The sequence below is a fragment of the Rhinolophus hipposideros genome (assembly GCF_964194185.1).
Source record: "Rhinolophus hipposideros genome assembly, chromosome: 3".
Classification (NCBI taxonomy): Eukaryota; Metazoa; Chordata; class Mammalia; order Chiroptera; family Rhinolophidae; genus Rhinolophus; species Rhinolophus hipposideros.
The window spans coordinates 56,456,643-56,481,843 of NC_138049.1; the positions used below are offsets into that span (position 1 = coordinate 56,456,643).

General features: G+C 35.3%; 1 protein-coding gene across 1 annotated transcript in view; it reads left to right on the forward strand.

Annotated features, from left to right (window-relative positions):
- The window catches only part of MMS22L (MMS22 like, DNA repair protein), a 113,565-nt gene that overhangs the window by 63,006 nt on the left and 25,358 nt on the right, over positions 1–25,201 (forward strand). The window contains exons 15-18 of the mRNA XM_081044935.1: positions 12,381–12,574; positions 17,027–17,177; positions 19,045–19,196; positions 20,033–20,175. Coding sequence (XP_080901061.1) covers positions 12,381–12,574; positions 17,027–17,177; positions 19,045–19,196; positions 20,033–20,175 — 640 coding nt within the window. The remainder of the gene's footprint in view (positions 1–12,380; positions 12,575–17,026; positions 17,178–19,044; positions 19,197–20,032; positions 20,176–25,201) is intronic.

The window sequence follows — 25,201 nt, forward strand, 5'->3', positions numbered from 1 at the left end:
TAGTGGAAAATGATTTGGAATCAGATAGAGCTGGGTGATAATTCCATTTCCATTACTTGTTGATCTAGTTGTTTAACCACTGAGTTTAGTTTTTCATCACCAAACAAGAGGTGATATAATTTACTTTGCAGTATCTAATCAAACCAAATTAGAAAATAGCAGAGAGTAACACTGAGTTAATCAGGTTAGTCAAGGTTACTGAAGTTGCTTAGGAGCCCAAAGGCATTGAAGATTATATGCGTAGGATCCCTCCCATGATGCCAGAAAGGATACTTAAAAGTTGCATTGCAGGCATCATGACAGCTTTGCTCTGTATATGTAGATCAGAAGGACCCATTACCATCTTTAAAGGTGTGTGATCTTGGGCAGGCAGATAGAGAAGTTGCCAGGTAAATATTCTTCTCTTCGTTCACAGCAATAGCCATGAGCATGAAATCTAGGCTAGTTTAAAATTTCTAGGAAGGCCTGAATAGTAAACTGTTATACAGGATAGGTGAATGAGCCATGTTAGGTCCTTTCCTTTTTGAGTGGTTGATTATTCCATTGCTTCATACACAGCAATAGATGTGTAAATAACTGTCAACTGTATTAAATGCTAAGTAAAAGACAAAGGTAAATTGTTTAAGAGTCCAGTGGTCTCTCAGTTTACTGTCTCCTAATTGGCAATGAACATGTATCCTCAGCTATGTGGAAGCACAAAAATATTACTATGGAAACATTTGGAGGCTTTCTAAATGTACTATGTGATGGAATCAGCTAAGACTGATGTTTATCTTAAACACGCAGTTTGTCCCATATTTAAACCTAATGGACAAGATGTGTACCAGTTGAAAATGTAATATTTATCCAATCATTTCTATTCTATCAAGCCGACTCTAAAGCAATAGGTTGCACTCATAGAGTAATAAATTTTTACTGCATTTGGAGATAAAGGCTATTGGTGATGATTGCTTAAACTCTTTTTGCTCAATCATCTGAATGGTGCAAATCAAAGCATTTTGTCAGACTGTGAGAAGTTTCACCTAGATATTGCTTCCCACACATGCGGGTCACCATATAAATTACACTCACGGTTTTACAGCATAGCTGGTGCTGGAAGTTAAATTGATGCCCAGTGGTGGAACTCGTAAAACATTTTCCTGTTAACACGACCAGGCAGAGTTGACATTGTTGATGGTGGGTTCGATCTAAAAACCATTGGTTCTAACAGTGATTTTTTTACTGTGTTTCAGAGGTGGTGATGATACAAGTTTAGTGATCCAACAGTTCTTCCTGAGTGACAGAAAATTAGCTCTACTATCTATATTACCAAATGCTGAGAAGAGTTGGAGTAGGGGGTGATTGGAGCCTAATCTAACCAACCTCATGTTCTGAAAGATGATAAGTTATAGGAACAAATTCTTTAAATTGATGTATACCTTCTTCACAGAGAAAAATACTGATTTTTCTCAGAAGAATGTGTTGTATGTATCATATGTTGGAAATTTGGAAATAACCTTGTGATTACCGTTTTATTCACATATAAAGGAGGCTGTACCCTCCTTTCAGAATCTTTTACAGGGTTGCTTTTAAGTTGATTATCATTTCTGAAAGGAAAGCAGTTTTACATTTGGTTACCTTTTTGTTTGTTTTGTGTTCTCTAAAGTTACTTTCCTATAGAGACTTTAAGCTTTCTCAGAGGTTTTTAATTGTGACCCACAGCAACAATCTAAACATTTTTTCCCCTGTAAGAGTAAATTTCAGGGGTTCATTTTCTTCTGTTGGTTATAAACAATGGGGACTATTTTAAAATTTATTTTGAAATATTTCTTCTTTGGTCATAAAGCTGTATGAAGCTTTGATCATAAAGCTTCATCCTTTCTTGTTTGAAGTAAATTAGTTTTTCCCATTTCTAGTTAAAATTCACAGGATGCTAACGAAGCCCTACACTTGATCACCGTGAGCAAGGATCTTTCCAGTTTTTCCTTTTTTTGGTGTTTTGTCTGTTCCTGTAGCCCTGTTGCACGTTCATACTCAGTTGGTGATCTTCCTGTAGTTTGGTTCCATTTTATAAGATATCACAGATCTTTTACTCACCTCTTTAACATTTCTTATCCCAGTATATGCATTTTTTTAATGTCAGATGAGCTTTTTGATGTTCAGATAAATGATATTAGTGGTGCTATGCAGATGAAACCTGTCATGTACAAATAGCATGTATCAAGCGCCAAGCATGCAGAACTAGATAAATCGGCTCATTTGCTGAAGCCTTGCTAAAAGAAATTAGTGACATAACAAAAGCCTTTGAATCGCTCAACCCTAGTAATGGAGCTTCATAATAACCCCCACAGATCATTGACTCAATGGGTAATCTTTTAGGAAAACTTTTGTTTCCTCCATCTTTTCTTTCCCTTTAAAGAACTACAGTAAGTGTGGCAGATAGCATCTCTAGAGAGAAATGTATGTGTAAGTATCTGGAATAACTAAATTAAAATTAAGAAATTTATTGACTGTTAAATACAGGTTTGTTCTAAACAAGTTTATACTTTTATTTCTTTTTGATGATTTTGATGATCTTGTACATTGACTAGTAATAGCGTTTCCTTTATAAAATGCATATTAAGCTTTTCTTTTTAAAGTTAGTGTATTTGATACACAGAGGTTACAGCTGGGTTGTTGGGAGCAGGAGAGGCACAGAGTGGGGAAATGAAAAGGAGACAGAAGAGGATTTCGGGTAAGAAATCTAGAGGAAGCATTTAGCTTATACTTAGAATATGTTGTTTATAAAGTGGTCCAAGAAAAGTGACAGGATCTAATTAGTAGGTTTCGTTCATTTGAGGTAGGCCCTTTTGAGACTGTCATGAAAACTATAGTCCCTCTTGTCATGAAAATACGTACATTTACATGCAAAAAATTTTACACATAATTTCAAGGGGTTTATAAACTTAGAAGGCTTATTTATATATCCCAGATTTAGCATTATATTACAGTGGTGACTAAGCTATTACTTATTAAAATTTGGTTATATTTTTGATGAAGAAAGTTCTTCTAAAACTTCCTTAGGTACTTTTTGACTCTTGCTTGGCTGAGTTTTGAAATCTGAAAATATACTCACTTTTAGAGCCGATAATGAGGTTTTTAGATCCATTATTACAGTTGGCAGTGGTCAGTAGTGTCCTGTTGTGTAATTTACTACATTTCTTGAGTATAAGAGAAATATTGAGGATGCAGAATTCTTAAGAGGTTTTAGAAAAATTATTTATCAAAGAACACTACTTTTCCCAATGCATTATCTACTGTAATTATACATTGGTACAATCTGTTGACATAGAATTGGATTTGATTTAAATGGAAGGGAAAAAAAGAGACTGGACGTTTTCTATATTTATCCATATACCTAGTCCATTAAGGTAAATTATAGAGCAAATTTCACTGTGACAGGAACATTTGGGTTCATGTAGTTAAGAATCAGTCAACATTACCATTAAACTTTTTATGAATTTATTACCACCAATTACGAAAAAGTACTCACAAATGGAATTCAGCCCTAGCTTACTGGTGGTGGAATATTTGACCTCAAAAATGTTTGAGTCTTGACCTTTAATAAAATGATCCTGAATTCTTTTGAACCCAAATCGCATTCCCCCACATAGTAACTAAACATATGCTGCTAAATTTGACATATTGGTGATCTCTGTTCCAAAACAAAGGCTATTTTCATAAATATTCTGTTCACATTATTGCATATATTGCAAATAAATATATTCTGATTTCTTTTTATGACCATGAATTCATAAGTTTGTTTTTGTTTTTTTCATCTCCTTTTTCTTGTATGAGAATTCTATACATAATTTGCTATTTTAGGTGAGACAGTTACACAGAGTGTTTAAATGTATGAATGTATAAGGTAGTCCTTGTAAGTTCTAGGTTATACTGGGAACAAACTATTGGGAATATATGTGTTGGGTATGTAAGCTGGTTTTATCTCCATTGATTCTCTCCACCTGAAAGAACTGTTCACTTGTAGCTCTAACTTTTTTGATGGCACAGCCCTTCATGACCTGATCCTCATCATAGTCTAGTTTCATTTTCCATTATTCTGCTCCTTGACCTTCCATCTTCTGTCAATACTAAATTGTTCGTGAGTTTCCTTGTCCACCATGCAATTTCATGTCACCATGCTTTACTCATATTATTTCAACTTTCTGAGACTTTTTATTTTTCAGTTAGCTAACACAACTTCTATAACTTAGTAATGGCATGTTTACTCCAGAAAGTCTTCATCCACGACTGTCCTCCCACCCCCAGTTGAAACAGATGGTCTTTTTTCATGCATTATACCTCTGGCTCAGCACTTAATTGTGCATTCTTTGAGAGCCTGTAATACAGTACTTCATGTAATTAATTAATAGATATTGAAATGTTCGTTAAAATGAGCTGAACTATCAGACAGAGTGATTCCTGAGTCAGAATTTAACTCTTGGACTCTTAGTCCAGATTTCCAAAAACATTTCGGATTTTGATATTTAAATTTTCTGTTTCAAATTGAATTATACTTTCCTTCTGTAGTAATTAACTGTTCCTCCTACCTTTGTTTCCATCTCCCCAAACCTTAGTAATAACATAGATTGCTCCTTTTTCTTTCACAAAATATCAAGTAATTACTGTTAGCTTTCTTTTTCCAACATAAAGTAGCTCAAATTATGCATTAGCTCATCCCGAGATGTTTACAGAAGCTTCCGAATTGGTCCCTCCTGTCTCTAGTCAGTTCTTCCTCTAACCCATTCTGTTTGCCATAACCACGTTCATGTTTCCCAAAGCACCGTTTCTACTATGCCATTTCTCAGTTCAAAATCTATCTGTGGCTCCTTCCTACCTTTAGAAACATCCTCCCACCCCCACCCCTCAGCAGGATCTGTCGTAATCATTTTTGTATCTCTGGCATCCAATTTAGTGACCGACACTTGCAAAGGGAATTGAAAAAAACATATGACTTAACAAATAGGGACCTATTTTCTATTCTTAAATGTATTGCCTTATAATGCTACTATAAAAATTCTCCATTATAATCAGAGTGGTTACTTTTTGTCCCCCTCTCTCATCATCTTGCTCTTTTGTTCTTTTTGAGGTGTCAGTTGTGTTGCTCTTCTGCTTTTGTGGCTTGTTATCCACTTTGATTTTATCCAAAGTCAAAGTCCTTCCCATGGCTTACAAGATCCTCCATGATCTGGAACCCAGCTACCTCTGAATTCATCTGCTGTTCCTCTGTCATCTCTGGTGCTTCAGCCAGCTGGCCTCCTGATTGTTGTTCATTGAGCCTATGAAACTACAAGCCTTGGCAACAACTTTGTGCATGCTGCTTCCTCTCCCTGGAATGCTCTCCCCCATATATGCATGTGTTTCTCTCCCTCACTTATTTTTTAGCCTTTGCTCAGACGTCACCTTCTCCGAAGGTGTTTCCTGATCATCCTAGTTGAAACATTAGCTCCCATCACTCATTATCCCTGTACCTTGATTCTTTTTTATCCTTAAAGCTTACCACCACCTGAGCTGTTACACACCTATGTTTAATTATGTCTCTTGTGAGAATATAAGCTCCAGCAGGGCCTAGACTTTGTTTTGTTAACTTTGTATTTCTACTGCCTAGCACATTTGCAATATGTGTTGAATTGGAGAGTAAATGAATGCATTGTATATGCCTTTGTGCTTTTACTTTTCTCCTTTTCACCTATCCAGCCCTTCATGTGTCCTTTGGGAATTACTTCCATGCCCGTTTCCTTCTGCTTCCCTCAATGATCTTTCTTCTCTGAATTAGTATAAAACTTATACTTTGTTTTACACTTAGGCCTATAGAGAAGGGGAATGGTTCTCAACGCTCCTTCAGTAAAGAATTATGTATGGTCTTGCTGCTCATTGGGGTCCATGGGCTACTGGTTGTATGGCCATTTCCTCATCTGTTGCAAGAATTAAATAGGACATATTCAATAAATGAAGTATTTGTTGTCCAGAAAATCAGAGACTATTTATTGAGAATATATGTGTCAGCCCTATTCTAAGTGTTTTACTTTAACCTATTTAATCCTGTAGGTGCTGTTATTGTCCCCATTTTATAGATGAGAAAAGCCAAGAAAGTGACTGCTTAACGTGTGGTCTGGGGGCTAGCAGCATCTGCCTAATACAGGTGTCATTCAGGCTCCTCCCCAGACCTACGGAGTCCGAATTTTAAAACAAGTGATAAGTGTAGGCCCCAAACTTGAAGATGCAGTTAAGATCTTTAGTAAGGCCAGGATGTTAGTATTTTTAAAAAGCTCCACAGATGATTGTAGACTACCACAGATGATGGTAGTCAAGATTGAGAATGACCGAGGTCGATCTTTGTTATTGATGTACTATAAAGTGCAGTGACATATCACTGAAAAACTTCAGTGATTTGAGACCTGTAATCTTCTATATAATGGGAGACTAATAGAATTATAAGAATAATCACTTTTAATTGACATGTTTTCATACGATACCATATTTTGGGGATGGGGCAAACAACCTCGCTTTAAATACTTTACTAGTATTATTCTGTAAAACCATAAAGCAGCTTTGTTACAAGCATGATTGATTTGCAAGGCTTAACACTGGGTTCCTGATTTATTCTCTTTCGTCATAGGAAATTTTCAAATTGTCACGTCATTGACCTTTGAGATCCCAATAGAATAGTCTATACTCCCCAGAAGCTTTCAACTTTTAGTGTCTGCATATCTGGTATGCCACCTGGGATTGGGTGTTATACTACTTTGAAACTTCCTTTATTAGGAACTTGGCATAGGAATGAATACACACAGCAATGTGACATTTAAAACATGTATTATTTATTTGGGTAGTAAAATGGTATGTGAGGTAGCTGTAGCATACTTGTTTCATGGTAGCTAAATTGGTTGCCTGGGTTCAAATTCTGGCTGTGCCGCTACTAACAGTATGAGCCAAATTTTTTATCCTCTCTGTACTTAGATTCCTTGTCCATAAAATGGGGATAATGATAGTACCTACAGGATTAAATTAGTTAATAAAGGTCAAAGATGTAGAATAGGGCTGGCACATCTATTCTCAAATAATTTTTGATTCTCTAGCCAACAATAAATAATAATTGTTCTACTTATTGAATGTGTCTTATGAAGAATTCTTACAACAGATGAGGAAGTGCAACTAGTAGTGACAGAGTAGGATTTGTACTGTGGTATGCATGTCTCTAAAGCTCGTGTCTTTCTAGATAATGTTCTCCTGCATCTATGGACTTGGTTATCAGGACGTAGAAGCAGTAGCAATGCAACTAAAAGGCATATTATCTTGCCTTATAGTCTACAAATTGTTTTTACCTAAATGGCGTGATTTAGGTAAACCTAAATTGTTAGTAGCTCCGTGGAGGATAGGAGGGCATTATTCTCATTTAACAGATGAAAAACTAAGTCTCAGGAGTTTTCCAGGGTTGTGAGCTGGTCTTAGGTAAGTGCTCATTTGGTTAATTTTGCTCACACGTTCAGGAGCCCCTTTATTTCTTGATGGTGCAATGTATGTGTCTGAAGCGTCATTTCCAGTGCTGTGCTTTGTATTTGTCGTAGTCGTGAACACTCAAAACAGCCAAAGACCTCTTGCCTCGATCGCCTACGTGCATTCAGTCATCCACCACTCACTCACCCCTTCCACCACACACAGGTGCATTGAGGCCTCTATTACAGGGGCACTTTGCAAGGTATGTCTGGGTTGCTCCCTGCCAGCCTGGTTTCTGCTTATTGCCTCTCCTTGGTAACTTGGGTATGCACAGAACTGGGTGTGAAGACTCAAGCGACCATTATCTTACAGGGAAGTTTTGCAGAAGTCTCTTTGTACCTGGAGGCTGTATTTTTTTTCTCCTCATTTTTTGAAGATACAATTGAATCCAGTGACTTCTAGGGTACCTGCCAGCTTTAAAACTTTGTGGGATTTTGTAGTCATGTCATTACTTTGGTTATGTTCTTTCTGCGTACTAAAGCAGATTATAGCCCTGTTTTACAGATGTGAACAAGAATGACAAGAGGATTTAAAGTGCCTAGGGCTTAACTGAATCTAAAAGTGGTCGTAGAGTATCCGGATTCCCATCCACTTTTCTATTAGAGCAATCAGATACTTGGAATAATTACTCATAATGGTTTAGAACAACTTTTTAACTTAGAACTTCCCATTACATTTTTCACTAATAATAGATTGAAGAAAGTTGCCAGGTTTGGAGTAGAGCTATAAAAGGAATTCAGTTATTGTTGTTAATCCCTTGCTTTCTCTTAGGTCTTATCAGTCACATTTATTATATTATGCTTTTTTGTGTGGTGCATGGTCCACCAGTAGACAACTGTTCTTTAAATTTTTGAAGCATAATATATTAGAAGTATTACATAGAAAATTAGGAGTACCAGGAACGTGGTGGACAGGATGTCATACCTTGTTCCATAATTATCAGTTATAGGAGAAACGAGCATATTAGGATATAGTAGTCTAGTATTTCCATAAGCCTGCCCAAATTATCAGAGAGGAACATACCGGAGAGACCAGGCGGGCAGGTAGCAGCACTGAGGTGGAGGGTTCAGCGCCTCTCATATGATAGAAGGGCTAGTACATTTGTTTGTCTGTTTAGGGATGGAATGGCAGGGGGCAAGATGGATAAATGAATGTGTGGAATCACAAGAAGTAGTAGGAAGATAAAAACAGGAAAGCAAAAACTAGAATGAGTGACAAAAGAACAGTCGCATTCAGGAATCAGGAATGCGCTTGAACATAATAAGGTAAGCCAAAGGAGGCAGGGTTCCAGAGCTAAAATAGAAGAATAAGAAGACCTGGATAACTGAGTATGTAAAAGTTTGGGTGTTTACATAATGTAATGATAGGTTTCTAAACACTTTCGAGAACGTTATTTCATGTGGTCTTCATAACAAACCTAATAGTGGATATAGCAAATGATCGTTCCCGTTTTTGATTCTTCAAACAAAAATTGGGAAATTACTCTTTTTTTTTTCAAGGTCACACAGCCCTGAGTAGTTTTGCTAATAACCAGCTGTGTTACCCAACATGTCATTACTTTTGCTTCAATTTCCTCATTTGTAAGATTTGAATAATAATTGTACCTACCTCAGAGGGTGAGAAATAATCTTATAAAATACGTAGCATAGTGTTTGGCACATGGTAAATACCAGTAAATAATGGGTGTTACTCTTGTTTCTGTTATGTGAGCTGCAATGTGAATAACTTGGCAAATTTTATTTTCTGCTATACTATATTGCATCTTTTAAAATGGAAGTGGTCGCGTTATGCATGTACATTTCTACATGAGTATCTTTCCAAAATGATTTTAATCCATGTTAAATTTGTCCTTATTCACAGCATTTTCCAGGTGTTGGGAGATTCTACATCTCTTGTGATATTTCCTTTTGTTTTTGACTCGAAATCACATTTTACCTTTTGTGCAATGAATTTACTTTTATATGTTTCTATTTGTTCAAGAAGGTAGAAAATGGTTCATAAAATAGCCATGACGTCTAGAACTATGTCATGTTCTTTATATATTTTCTGTTTGTGCTTTCTTTTATATTGTTATCTCTAGTAACAGTGCTTCTTTCAGTGTTGGCATTTTTGTCAGTGTACCAACAGTAGAGACGCAGTCACATCTAATACTACCTAGTTTTCTGTAGTCTTTGTGTAGTTAGTTTTCGGGTACAGAAAATGTAATTTTAAAAATTACCTATGACTGCATGGGATATTTCTAACTATTTTGGCTACAGTGCAGAAATTTGATTCTTCCCTCAGTCCCACGTTACAGTAAATCTTTGGCATTTCCTGCATTTGCCACTCCGATTTCTTCATGTTACAGCAATTATTACAAGGTCTTAAACAACTTTGTTTTGTGTTAAAATAGCAGATTATCATTTTTCTTATCTAGACTGATACTTCTTGAACATACAAACTATGGAACAGAAAGTATTTTGCGGATTCCCAGGATATATAGCTTCTTTTCAAACCAAAATATTAAGTGGATTGCACATTTCCAAAACAAGTCTGTTTTGGGGTCAATGTCTTACACTTTATTGGAACTTGTTTTTGTTGTGTTAACACTTACCTTGGAGGGTGCAATTTCTAGTTTTAACTTTGTGCCTAGTGATTTGTTTTTTTCAGAGCTCTGAATCAGATCTCCATAGTAACTCCTAGCTATACTCCCTGGTACCTCAACATTTTTTTGTGGAGAGGTCAAAAGGGATTCACATTTGTTGGCCTTTTTAAATATTGTCTTGAATGCATTTTTCTTGGTATCTCTTCTTCTAGAGTCTTCTAGTACAGAATTGTGGTGTTGTCCTTGCCTATTCATAAGGCAAAGCTACACCTGGCTTTTCCAGCTTCTTTTCTTAGGCTTGCTGAAATTTCTTCAACCCAAGTAGGGAGAGCAGAAAATCTATCAGTGTTTCAAGTGTGTGTGTGTGTGTGTGTGTGTGTGTGTGACTTAGTGCATAAGGGTGTGTGTCATAGTGTATAAGGAAAAGTACAGGCTTCAGATTTCGGGGCCAGTCCTTCTCACTTCTTAGTCATGTGACTTTGGGGTATATTATTTTACTATCTTGCTATCAACTTCATCATTTATAAACAGGATTAATGATACCTGTCTCATAGAATTGTTGTGATTTTTACTTTAAAGAATTTCTGGCACATAGAGGATGATCAGAAATGATAACCCCTTCCTACGGGATAGGTTTTAGTGAAGAGCATGGCTTGTCTATTTGAAATAGTGGGCAAAATCCAACCTACCCAAGTACAATGAGTTACTTATTATTCTTTGAAACCAATACACTTTGAAAAAGCTATAAATAGGTTGTGCAAATGGTAGTATTATTTTACTTGGATCCAGTGTGCTGAAATGTATTCATGAACTTTGCTGTGTTGATGTACGCAATTGAGTTAGTTGCCAAACAGATTTTAGTGGTTTGATATTCATCTTAAAGCTAAAGGACTTGAAATGGTTCTCTAGCCACTAGTTCAAGTTGAAAGCATTTCAGGCAGGTTTTTACACAGAGACAGCATAGCAGATATTTGGTTAGCTTTTATGAGAAGTGCTTGCTATGATATTCTTTCCCCAGGCATTTGTACACTTTTTTCCTGTACTTCAAGTAGTAATAAGTAGTGCCTCATGATTATACAGAATTCCACCATAAAGGGTCAGAGTCCAAATGTTATATAATTTATACTTATAATATTTGCTTACGTGTAGTTATGTGAAAAGTACTAATATGTAGTCTTACAAACAGTTTGATCCTTTTGTGGAATTGTTTTAAGTACATATACTAGCTCTGTGTCCACTTCCTCTAGATAAACTAATTTAAAATATCAAGAATGTTTCTTTCTTTTTTCAAAGTACTAATTATTTTTCTTAATGGAATACTACCACTATCAAAGAAAGTCTTCTTCCTTAGCTCCATCGGTTATTTTTCACTGCTTTTTTTCTTTAATTAAAGATAGAAAATTTTGGTGATGGTGTACATGCATTTGTGTGTACTCTCAATTGATATGACAGTGTATAAAGAGAAATAGGAGTAATATCATGCTTGCACACTTAGTTTTAAATAATATTATTAATTACTAGGCATATTGTGTAAATGCCTTATAATCGAGATCATGGTAAAAGCTGTTAGTCTTTCCCCTTCTTATATTTCTGCAAATGTCTAGACATGTCTAAATTTTCAGTTGAATTAAGAAAAAGAAATTGAGCAAACGATGAATCAAAATTTGAGGCAGTGTTGCATTCATGTTCTATTATTTTATGGAGCAGAATGACTTTCCTGTGAGGTGTTGTACACTATGTGAAAATGGCTGTGCATCTTTTTGGACCAAGGTGCTAAGATTGTATCTGTTACACATTTGTATTTTAGCACAAAGCCTATGTCTTTTATAAACAAGGAAAATATTTTAATTTAAAATACCACATATGCGCCAGATATACTTACTTTCCTCTTGATACATCAATGTCCTAAAGCTTTCAGGAGAAAATGGTTTAAAAAATTGTTTTCATGTCTAGATTGTAAGTAACATCACTTGACAGAGTGAGTTGCAAAATGCAGACCTTCATTCTGAAGCTGCCTGTTTCTCATTTGGATCTGACATATTAAAAAGCATATAATTAATGGTTGACATTCGTAATTAACATTAACTTTATGGTGCTTAATATGCCATCATTCACCCATCAAATAACCAGAAATGCATAATGTCTTAGCATATAAAGGTTTTAATTATATAAAATGGTCCTTCAGTTTTCATATGGTATAAATGTTAAAAGTCCAAAATGCATTTAAAGAAGATTTTTGTAAGCGTTTTTGGGTGTTAGCTATATTTCTATTTCGTTTTAGGAATATGCATCAACAATTGTGTCGGGAACTTCAAAAGGAGAATGTGGACCTCAATGTGCAGTCTTCATTATCGGCTAAAGAGCGCCACCTGGCAGCAGTCGCCAGCGCACTGTGGAGACATTTCTTTTCATTTTTGAAGAGTCAGAGGATGTCACAAACAGTGCCTCTCCCCCAACTCGCGGATGCAGCTGCAGGTCAGCTTTGCAATTCGTTTCTCGTTTTGCAGACCCTGTCAGTTTTTTCTTCCATTTGCTTGAGAACAAACCTTTATTTTATTACAGTGTAATAAATATTTTGACAACCAGAAAAATGAAAAGAATTACATATTTTAAAATTAGGATTCTTTGGCTTGTTTATTTTCCTCTCAATAAAGGTAAAAATTAAGTGATTATTTGCTAAAAATAAAAGATAATTTTCAATCTTAAAATATATTGAACGTACATAAACTTTTCTTATGCATGCCATATTTGGAAAGTAAAGTGGCGTTTGATTTCTTCTAGTCCAAGTAGCTTACTTTCAGCTTATATACTCGTATGTAGATATCTAGGTATCAGGTTAAGTTACTTGTATAAAGAGCAAAAGAGTGTAGCAGGAATTCCACTTCAACACCAAGCAGATGAAATGAGAATAGCATCAAATATATAGAAAGTTATTGTTTTGAATTCTAGATTCTATTTTAGGTTGTAATTTTTACTTAATTTGATTATTAGCCTAATGATGTGTCCTTAGGCTTTAAAGAACTCTGAATCACATGACGCTGTAGGCAAGAAATTGAATATATGTACATTATGTTCAGTTTTCTAAAAAGAGGTCGTTATCTTTCTCAAAGGGATATTTTGCCCAAAATAACAAGTACTAGAGTAGACAGAGATCATTATGGTGTCTGCATGTATTTAAAGTGCAATGTATATGCTGGTATTTAATGTATTTAATTGTAATGCTTTAAAAAAACTAAAATCTAAACCAAGGTTTATTTTATTCTGTGTGAATGATGAGGGCAGAGTTAAAAGCGCCACACAAAAGACTGAATGATATAAATTTTAAAAGATCTTGAATTTTGTTTGTAGCACATCCATAATTAAAACTTTACAATGATAGATTGAAGAATTATGATAGGGCAACGGTTTTCCAACCACTGCAATGTCTATGAAAATAAATATTGATATTCAATCGGTGTAACCAAAGCAGTCATTAGTAGCCAATATGACTTATCTTTCTTCCATTCATCATCCCAACTCCCAGTCAGTCCACTAAAATGATTATCACACAACTGTAATCAGTGCTGTCCTAGGTGCTGAAAGAGGTCTATAAAGATGAAGCAAAATATTTGTGGGTTTGGGATTTGTTTTGAAATAAAGATAAGTTCGGAGGAAAAAAAAAATTCCTGCATTAAAAAAACAGGAAGTGAAAGCCACTTTTTTTTTGCCATTAAGGGTATACCAGTAGGAAGAAAGGACTCAGTTCTTTTTCTCACGTATATGTTCTCATGGAGCTTATAGTCTAGTTGGGGGAGAGAACAATAAATAAAGTAAAATGTGTAATATGTTATATAGAATATATAATAAGTGCTCTGGAGAAAAATAAAAATATAGAAAAGGATAGGGAAGGCCAGACGCAGATTTTAATTTTAAGTAGAGTAGTCAGGAAGGCCTGAGTAAGCCCCATTTGAGCAAACCTACAGGAGGTGAGAGACCAATGCTGTGCAGACGTCCAGAGGCAAGAGCATGTATGGTGTGTTTGAGGAACTACAGGGAAGCCGTAAAAGCTCGTGTGGTGTAGGAAAGGGAGAGAGTAGTCAGAGATCTATGAGGTCAATAGGTAATAGAGAGCTAGTTTGTGTTCTGCCTTGCACGCAGTTATAAAGACTTGTTTTCACTCTGAGATTGGAATCTGTTGCAAAGTTTTGAGCAGATGAGTAATATGATCCCTCTGGCTGCTAGATTGAGAGTAGACTACAGAGAGGTAATGGGGGAGAAGCAAGGAGGCTGGTTAGGAAACTATTGTAACAACTCAGAAATGAGCAGTTTGGGCTGAAGTGGTAGCAGTAGAGGTGGTGATAAGTGGTCAGGTTCCCAATCCAAAGGTAGAGAAAGTATTTTAAAGGTAGAACTGATAGAATTTTCTAAGTGAGTATGATATAGTAAGCCAAATAGATAAAGAGAGAATTCCCCATTTACTGAGATGAGGAAGATTGTGGCAGGGGCACATTTTATGAGGGAAGACTAGAATTTTGATAACTGGACATATTTTTTTAGATATTTATTAAAATCCAATAGAGATGTTAAGTAAGCACATGGATAATGAGTCTAGCATTGAGGGAAGAGATGCAAGCTAGAGGTTTGAATTTGGAAACTATGAACTGGATGAGATCACCACTGGAGTAAGTATTGGTGAAAAGAGATGTCTGAGGACTGGGCTCTAGGATATCCCATATTCAGATTTGTAGGGTAGAGAGGAACCAAGAAAGGAGTACCAGTGAGGGAAAGAGGAACACCAAGAAAGTGCAATGTCCTGGAAATCAAAATGACAGAGCATTTAAAGGAAGCGGAAGTGATCGGCAGTTCAAATGCTGTTAATTAGTCAAGTAAGATGAGGCCTGAGAATTGGTCATTGGATTTAGCAAGAGTGAGGTTGCTGATGACCTTGAAGAGTGGTTTTGATGTAGTGTTAGAGGCAAAAGCCTGACTGAAGATGGTTCAAGAGAAAATGTGAGAAGAGGAATTAAAGGCTGCAAATGTAGATAAATCTTTTTGGGTATCACTGTTTAAGAGAAGTAGAAAAATGGGGATATTGGCTAGAGGGGTAAGTGGGGTCAAAGATATATTTTTTTTTAAGTAACATGGGAGAAATTTCAGCATATTTATAATGCTGACAGGAATGTTCTAGAGTGATGGAAAAATTGATGATGCAAGAGTCACTTGTGTTTCATTGCCCAGGAGAAATGGGATCCCATAGAGGACTTGGTCTCACATCATCTGTGGTAACAGAAGAGAAAGCAGAGAAAATGCGCCCAGGTGGAGGGGGCTGGATAGATGTGGTAGGAGCTTGTGGTGGTTCTCCTCTTACGTTTTTTATTTTTCTGTGATGTAGTAACTAGGGCATCAGCTGGATGTGGAGATGGGGAAGAGGTGCTGGCTGATGTTGGAGAGAAGGTATGCAATAGTCCCCTAGTAGAATAAAAGGCTGAATGGTCTAGAGAAATGTGGTAGGAATGCCGGCCAGCTCTAAGGGCCCACTTAAGGTTTGTAGTCATAAATTCGAAGTGAGATCAGTCAGCGTGGTGGCTCATTAGCCATTTGTACTGGTGCAGGTGCATGTGGGGAGATAACCAAGAGTTAGAATTAAATAGATGGTGTTTCCAGGCAAGTACAATGAATCAAGTAAGAAGCAAGGGAGTTGATCTTTAAAAAAATGTGCCTAGTGGACATGCAGTCAAGCTGCCTAAAAAGGGAAAGGAAAGCACGAAGGCAGTGAGGGACAAGGAAAAGGTTATCAGATCAATGAATTGTAGGTCCTGGTAGAATCAAAAAATTGTTGCAGTTGGGGACGTAGAGGAAAAGAGTTGGAAAACGAGTTTTGTGCCAGAAAATGGAGTCCTCGAAGTTGAAATTATGGATAGATTGTACCTCCTGGTAATGCCACGCTCTTGGTATCACCATGGGAGTGAAAGACTCAAGTAAAGTGGAGGATAGATTCATTGGAGGAGAATGAGTTCAAGAAACTGAGAGGCCAGGATATTGGGAGAAATATCTTCAAGGATTATGACAAGAGTGCTGTTAGAGAGTATGATAGTGAGCTACAATCTTCAAAGAATGAGTGTAGATGAACTAGGAAGCAGTAGGAAAATGCAGCAAGAAGAGTTAGTGGCTGGTATAATCTGATGACGTAAGAATCAAAGCTGGAGGTGTAAGAGGAGGAAGGGAGAATGATCTAGAAACAGCAATGTGGACCAAGAAGTAAACTCACCCTACCTGTAGGTCAAGTGGTATGAGAGGAGTGGGCGAATAAATAAATAGTCATCATTTGAGAGAGCTGCTTGGAGGCAGTGCTTAATAAGGAATTTATTGAAAAAAATTAATATAATACAAATTAAGTTGGGGATTCCCCAGGAAATCCCAAAATAAAGTATATTTATTTAACATGGTTAATTAAGGACTTCTAGTTCCTAGGCTAGTTGGTCCCTAAGGAAGTGGAGTGCCATAGATTCTTTCGTAGGAGATCCATGTTTAATAGAAGACAATGCCCAGTGTCTACAATAAGAGTAAACTCTTCACCTGTGGCAGGTAAATTAGCTCCACTGGAGAAGCGTAGATGCTAGAAATATTTTTAAATGGGTTTTTTGAATGAGGAAGGCGCATTAGAAAATCAGGTTTAGAATTTGCAATTTGAGGGAGTCATTATAGATTAATAGCAATAATGCTGAGATAAATTATTCTAGACCCTCTCTTGGAGGGCTAGAGGATCTCCCCAGAAAAAATTTTGACAATATAAATTTAATTTAGTTTTAGCTTTTTGTTCTATGTTTCTAAATGTGACATTTTATTCTTCAGTGCTGATTTTTTTTAAAATCATAATTGCTATAACTTGGGGAAGGGAAAGAGTTTTAACAATTTTCTCACCATAAGTTTCTCTCGTTTTAAATCTAGATTTTACTTTGCTTGCGATGGACATGCCCAGTACTGCCCCGTCAGATGTTCAGCCTCAACCAGTTCTGTCAATGATACAACTTTTTGGTTGGGATGATATCATCTGGCCCCAAGTTGTGGCAAGATATTTAAGTCATTTCCTCCAAAATAGGTAAGTATTTTCTTTCAGGTATGCACAGTAATGTAAACTCATGACAGGTCAGTATGAATTTTCAGTAAATTTTCAGTATGAATTTTCAGTATGAATTTTACAGTAAGTAAGAATTTTCACAAAAGAAACTGGTCTTTTACTACCAGTAGTCTCATTTTGGCAGTTTCTTGCTTTTAGGTTTATCAACATCTTGCCAGTAGTATAGTAGGAAGTCTAACTTACGTTTCATGGGCTGCTTTAAAAAAAAGAAAAGAAAAAAAATGGTGCTGCTTAAGCCCTTTTTCAAAACTGGTTTTGTAGGACTGCCACATTCCCATCCTGAAATGACCTTTCTGCACTCAACATTGTGAAAGAAATTATGCAATTAATATTGCTGAATTTGCAAGACACTGACATGTTATTGAAGTTTTAGATTTAATGATAGCTTTCCTTTTCACAGCTAGATTTTTAAACCTTTGACTCTTAATTTGGGTGATCGTTAATAAGACACCGCACTACCCTGAACATTGGTTTCCTTATCTATAAGTATCTCCTGCCACAATACATGAGAGATCGGAGGAACCCCAATAGTAAAAATATACAATAAACAAAGTTAAAATAGAAATAATACAGAGTAATCAGGAATATTTGAATAAGAATATTAAGATAAGGGAAAATAAAATAAATATACCAACTTAAGAGACCATTGTAGTTCTTGTTCAAGCTGGGAGTCAGTGAAAAGGAAGAGTGATGCAGCTGGTAAGGTGTCTTCTCAAAAGGAAGTTCTTTCAACAGTCATTAAGTCATTTCTCATTGGCTTTCAATTGTAAAGTAAAGGAGTTCAACTTTAATTTGATTACTTTTAGATTCCATTGAACTTGAGAATTCTGTAATAACAAAAAACATTTATATTATTTGTTAAACACCTTTGCTAAAATTATCCAAAATTATTTTAGTTTTAAAAAACTATTAGTGTATTAGTAACATTTGAAGCAACTGAAATGCATTCGAAGCAACTGAAATGCAAAGATGTTAAATAGCTTTGGAAAGTTGTATAGGTAATACATTACCAATCTGAGTTCTTCTGTATTGTGTACTATTTTTATGGCCACTAATATTCAAAGTATTTTAAAACAGTATTTCTAGAATTACATTTATATGTATTTTTAAAATTTCTGACTTTATATAATACTTTATAGTTAGCTAAGAACATCCTCATCCTTTCTACCTCCACTTATAAAATGATTAGAAATCAAATTAGCCAAGCCCTGGGCTTCATAGAAATAATTTTTTTTATTTTTTTTTATTTTGGTCAGATCTTGTTTTGGAATTCTTTAATAATGACAGCCTCTTTGGTGGGGAGCAGGAAAGGAAGGGGCAAGAATGGGATTGGTCAGGAAACCCACACAGAAATATTTTTTGTCTTTATGTCTTTAACTTTTTTCTTATGTATATGGTCATGACCAGCTTCTTGGTTTATTCACTCTAAGGACCACTGTTTTTTATTCCACTTGTCATTCCCTTCATTATCATCTCAACAAGCTAGTTATAAACCCCTCCCATGCTTTCCATCTTTAACCATATTCTTCATTACCTAGTTCCCTAGGCATAAACCATAAACATATGCCATCAGTGGAACAAGAAAATTAAAAATCAGAACATGACAAATAAAAGCAAGAATATTTATCTAAAATATATTTTTGTGTGTATCTGTAGTGTTCATTTTCAGCAATGCCTGTCTGTATTAGTTGTGTTTGCCTGTAAAATAAGTAAGGCCAATAAGTGGGGGGTGTTAGAATGTTTTTCTTTATTTCTTAATCTCTGTATTCAGGGAACTTATTGTCGGGTTTTGTTTTTGTTTTTAATATCCATCAATTTATCTTTACAGCATGTTATGTGAAGCACTTTCTCAGTCAGGCTGTGTATCTTTTCAAGCCTTAACTGTAAGATCATGGATCCGTTGCATTTTGCAAATGTATATAAACAACCTCTATGTATCTGATGATTTATTCATTGATATAAATTCCGAACAGTCAGTAGGTAAGTATTGCAGGCGTTTTGCTATCTAGATAGCTATATATGTTTAACATTTCCTGTTTTGTTATATAAGTTAAGAGAAAAGATAAAAAATATATTTGTAATTAGGTATGAATATAAACAGAAATTTATTTCTTTTTACAGGCTATTTCTTTTTCTTGTTATTTTCCTGTTATTATATATGACAAATTTCTGTCCTGTAAAGATAAAAGAATTCGTTTCCTTGGAAGTCAGGAACAAAAACTAACTCTTGGGTGACAAGCATTTATTTATTTATTTTTTTACTTTGAAGAAACTAATCACAAAGAAATTAGAAATAGGAAGTAAATAACCAGATATCACTGAAAACCCTAAAAAGAAAACTATTCAATTATGAATAATTCCCAATTTATATTACATATTTTTCCTCTCTTCTGTTTTACTATTAGTCACTGAGTTATACTTGTACTTTTTTTTAGATATCCCTTACATTTCTGGTTGTCTGTAAGACATTCCTTTCCCTAAAGCTATTCTGTATGAACATTTATAAATCACAGAATGGCTGGACTGAAAAAAAATGCTCCAAATTTGCTTTGCTATGTTATTATATGAGGTGGCTTTACATTAATAACTTCTAGGGCTGTGATGTTCACAAGTACATGTTTTTTGTTTTAAAGTGTAATAAAACCTTTCCTTAGTTAGGGAAACTTAATTCAGTTTTTAATTATTTGGAAATTTGAATTTTAAAAGAAAAGTATTTTAATGAAGAACGCTACATTTCCTGCTTTCTCATTTATGTATATAACAAATTTATATAATAAAAATATTATGTAAATATCAACGTAATTTTATTTTAATAGAAAAAGAGTACGTGGAACAGTTGGCTGAACTGACGAGGTTGCTGTTTAAACTCTCAGAAGTAAAGAATATTTTCGCAAAGTCTCAAGTTGAATGTTTACCCATCCCGGAAGACCCCAAAAAAGCACTTATTCGATTCTTTGAGGTATTTTTCAATTATTAATATAGTTGTCTAGATCAGTTACAATCATTTTTCAAAAAAACTTGAAATTGTTCATAACGTCCTTCTAGAACAGGAATTTTTTAAAATTGATTCATGTTATTGGATGCCTGATACTATAATGTTCTGGAAGAATAAAAATGTGAATCTAAGGTATGGTACAATTCACTCTTAAAGACAGCAGAAGAATTACATTTAATGAAAAATAAGAGGAAAGAATGCTACATGAAAGCCTTGCACTAAGGCTGACCTAAATTGTAGGAATAGCTTGTTGCTGAAATTGCTGGATTAACAGTATTCTTCAGGTACTTGGGAACTAAATTTCCTTGTATGTGGTCCATAATACTTCCAACTGATGTCAACCATCCTGTAGCAGTGTAAATTTTACAGTAAAATTTTAGTCTATTCAGCATAAGCACCAAATACTTCATATAATAGTGTGATTGGGGCTTTAAAATTCAATCCATTTGTTTGTCTCTATAATAAATAGTCCCATTCAACATTTTATCTTCAATTATTAATTTTATAGGAATCTATCTTATGTGATGGTCTTTACTTTATAGCCAAGGTTGTTAATGTGTTTGAATTTGTGTTTTTCTAAGCTATTCACAGTAAAAGTTGGTTTATTTTCTCACAAAACGGTTGGTATTAACTGCATTGAAAATAATTACAACCCATAAGCTCTTTTCATAAATGTAAATTCTTCTATTGGTTTCTATTAGGTTAAAGGACAATTGTGTGACAATTAGAGATGTTATATAAATCCTAAAAATATTTAGTAGTAGTATATGCAGATGTAAAATACACATTACTGTGAGCTTTTTATATAGTCGTTGATTGGCTCTCAACCTGACATTAATTAAACACCTATGCTAGGAACCATCCTGGACCAGAAAGGGGGGTAGGAGTCATGTATTATTCCACTGATCATTTTCAAAGGCTCTTTTAATTCAACCCAGTCCATATTAATTATTCTTTTGTCAATCACTAAATAATAATTATTTGCTAAATGCTGATGATATTATGTTAGGATCTCTTAGGGATTTGAAAAACCAAAAGAAGTAGTCCTTGATCTTAAAGAACTTTTACTTGTCTGAGAATACAAGATATTCGAAGAGGTTAAAATAGTAATAAAAGACCATATATACTAAGTGCCAGTTAATTAATAGATCAATCAGTAGGTTAGAGTTCAGAGTACCTTGGTATAAGAAGTTTGGATTTTATCCTGTGAACAGTTTGAAGGCTTTATAAAATTTTGAGTAGTTCTGATTTGATTAAATGACTTTTTTGGAAACTTCGTAACAATAGAGTAGATTAAAGGTGCAGGAGAACTATTGGCCAGAACCCTAGTGAGATTTAGAAGGAACTGAAGATTGAATTATGAGATTTTTGAGTAGATATGAAATAAATGCTATCTATATTTATCTAGAAGAATGATGATATCTTAAGGAGAAATAGGAACATTATGATTTAGGGTGGGGGAGTAGTTCAGTTTTAAACTTGGTTCATTTGAACTTGTGTTAGGGGTCCCCATGGTCATCCCCAGGTTCGGTGATTCACTAGGAGGGCTAACAGAACTCAGCATATAGTTGTACTCATAGCTGTGACTTATGAAAGGATTTAAAGTGCATTCAGCAAAGAGGGAAAGGTGTATGGGGTGAAGTCCGGAGAAACCAAGCACAGCATCCAAGAGTCTCCTCCTGGCTGTCCCACTGGACGTGCTTAATTCTTTCAGCAAGGACTTGTGAAGTGTTGTCTATCAGAAAGCTCATTGGCCAAGGTTTTTAATGGAAGCTGGTCACATAGCAGCCTTTGCCTAGCACTTACGAAATCCCAGACTCTTAGAAGGGAAGCAGATATTCAGCATAAAATATATGAGGTCTGATCAAAAAATACAGTGAATGTTTACATTTTAAAAAGTTTATTACAGTAAAAGACACATTGCCATTAATACCTGTCAAAATACTACCCCTCACTTTGAACACATTCATCTCATCGTTCTTGCCACTTTCTGAAGCAGTTCTGGAAGTTCTCCATTGTGAGTCCCTTTAGTTGCGCTGCCCTGGCTGCCTCGATCTCCTGAACTGATACAAAATGTTTACCTTTCACGGTCATTTTGACTTTGGGGAACAGCCAGAAGTCGCACAGGGTCAGATACGGTGAATAAGATAGAGGAGGACACACTGTAATGTTTTTATTTGACAGAAATCACAGTACCAGAAGCAGTGTGTGACACAGAGCCTTTCTGTTGTGATCACAAAATACGGTGAATGCTGCTGCCGAGTGCCATCCAACGGAAAGGCAGGGATCTTCGATACACGAAGTAATGCATCAAACCTTAATAACAGTGTGTGACAAGGTTCAACTTGTTCAGTGCAGTCAGTTGGGTGTGAGCTACAGTTGAGAGAACGTATGTTTTAAAATGTGTCGTAAATCATTATCCATCACGACAATGCTCTGTGTCACACATCGCTTCTGGTACACGGCAATTTCTGTCAAATAAAAGCATTACAGTGTGTCCTCATCCACCACATGGATCTGGTACCATGTGACTTCTGGCTCTTCCCCAAAGTCAAAATGATTTAGGACATGAAGGCAGCCCTGACAGTGCAACTAAAGACACTCACCAAAGAGGACTTGCAGAACTGCTTCAGAAAGTAGCAAGAATGATGGGATCATTGTGTTTGAAGTGAGGGGGAGTATTTTGAGGGGGATTTATAACAATGTGTCTTTTACTGTTATAACCATTTTTTTTTTTAATTTAAACATTCACTGTATTGTTTGATCACACCTCATATTGTTTGCACACACAGTTTAGAATCAATCAGGAAATGGTGGGGAAAATCTATGATCCCAAACACCAGCCATGGGCAAACCTTTCAAGTAGGTCTCTTTAAGGAGAGCAGGCTTGGGCCTACTATGTTAATTATTTTCTGCAGAGAAGTGACAGCATGACTTGTAAGTAGTGATAGTCAAGACACTGAGAAATAGCACATCTCGTCATCTCAGGAGGTTAAGGCTAAATGTAGAGAAATATTGAGATCTAGGGCACTGGTTCTCAAAAGTGTGTTTCATAGACTCTGGGGTTTACTAATACCTTTTCAGGAGTTTTACTCAAAAGTTTGTTGATATTTGCACAAATAGTGCAAAAGCTTTAGCACAAATCAACACCATGGCCCAAGATTATATAGCAGTCGTTATAATTTTTCACTGTTATGCAATCATAAGAGGAAAAAAAAGCCAGTTTTATTTAAGAATGTCCTTAATGAAGCAGTAAAATTATTTATTTTATTAGATTTTTGACCTTTGAGTTCATGTCGTTTTAATGTTCCATGAATGACAATGGAAAGTGCACTTGAAGCACTTTTACTGCGTACCAAAGCAAGATGAGTGTCTAAATAAAAAGCAGTTATGTGATAATTTGAGTTGCAAACTGAACTGACTGCTTTTATCCTGTAGAACAACTGGTAAAATATGGTTATTCAGATTTGTGTATTTGTCAGACATTTTCTCAAAAACGAGTGAAATGAGCCTGTCACTTCAAAGAAAGCAGCTGATGGTGGTTGTTGCTAATAACATAATTTGGGCTTTTAAGAAAATTAGAATTTTGGAAAACTTGTATTTGCAATCATGAGCTTGAAAGCTTCTTGATACTTAAAGACTTTTTCAATGACAATGGTGGGGTATTAACCAATATGATTTTTTAATGTGGATAAAGAAATGTGTCAGCATTGACTGGGAAGCTGCATAACTCAGGGAACCCAAATTTTCCAAGTGACCCATTTTTTAGACCCATGCATGTTTTCTAAATAACCCAAGTGACAGTTTTTTCAGAAAGCAGGCATGGGTATAAAACATTCATTCTAAGAGCAAGATAGACCAATATAGCATAGTACAAAATGTTCATTGACATGTTTTTGGATTTCATATTATAACTAACATTTAAGAAATGCTATTTGTCAAGTTTTGGTGTAATATCAAAGAGGAGTTCCCACAGTTATCTGAAAAATCTATTAAAATACTTGTTCTTCTTTCAACTACATATACTTGTGAGACTAACTTATTTTCATCTGTAACATGTTGTAACTGATTATATTCAGAATTAAAGAGATTTGCAAAAATGTTTTAAAAAGCCACTTCTCACTAAATTCTTTTTTTGTTTTGGAAAATAGTTGTTTTTCATCAAAAGTATATTTATGTTAGTATACAATATTTATTATTTTTAAATGAACTGATAATTTAAAATTTTCTCTTAATTTCTAATATGGTAAATATCAATAGACATAACCTGTATAATAGGAAGCTCTTTAAGATCCTCCATTTTTAAGTGTATAAAAAGAACTAAGACAAAAAGTTTGAGAACTTGTGGTCTAGGGAAAGAAGTGTAGAGAACCAATGGCAGAGCTAAATCGAAAAGAGGATTCATCTGTACAATTCTATAATACATCATCTATATATCACATTGTGTGCTCACCACCCAGAGTCACCCCAATAAATTTAATTTACAAAATAAAAAAGATTCATCAAGTATGTCTCTTCTTGTTCTTATCTGTCCAATCCACAGTTGATCAATCACTTAAGTTCACTAAGTTTCTTATCTTTTCCTCCATTCCACATTTTACTATCAACATGGCTAACTTTAGTATCATCTTGGATAATTTATCTTAAGCCCGAGGGGGCCTCATTTCAACTGCCCTTACCACCACTCTCACAATCTTCCATCCTTTGTTTTTTGGTCACACCTATAAACACTCTATCTTGGTTTGATGCAAAGACTTACTTTCTCTCCTTTGACTTATCTGCTGAGAGCAGCAAAAGAAAAATCACGTAACTGTGTTTTGATGCCATTGTGTCCAGTTTAGGTCATGGAAATCCACCAAAAGTTCCCAGTGATGGTTTGAAAACTTTACCACTCTCCTTAAACCTTCTAACCCATCTCTAGCCAGTCTTTTCTCGATTCTGTGATTTCTCACTTCTTACTTATTCTCACCGTTTGTCAACTTATTCTTCA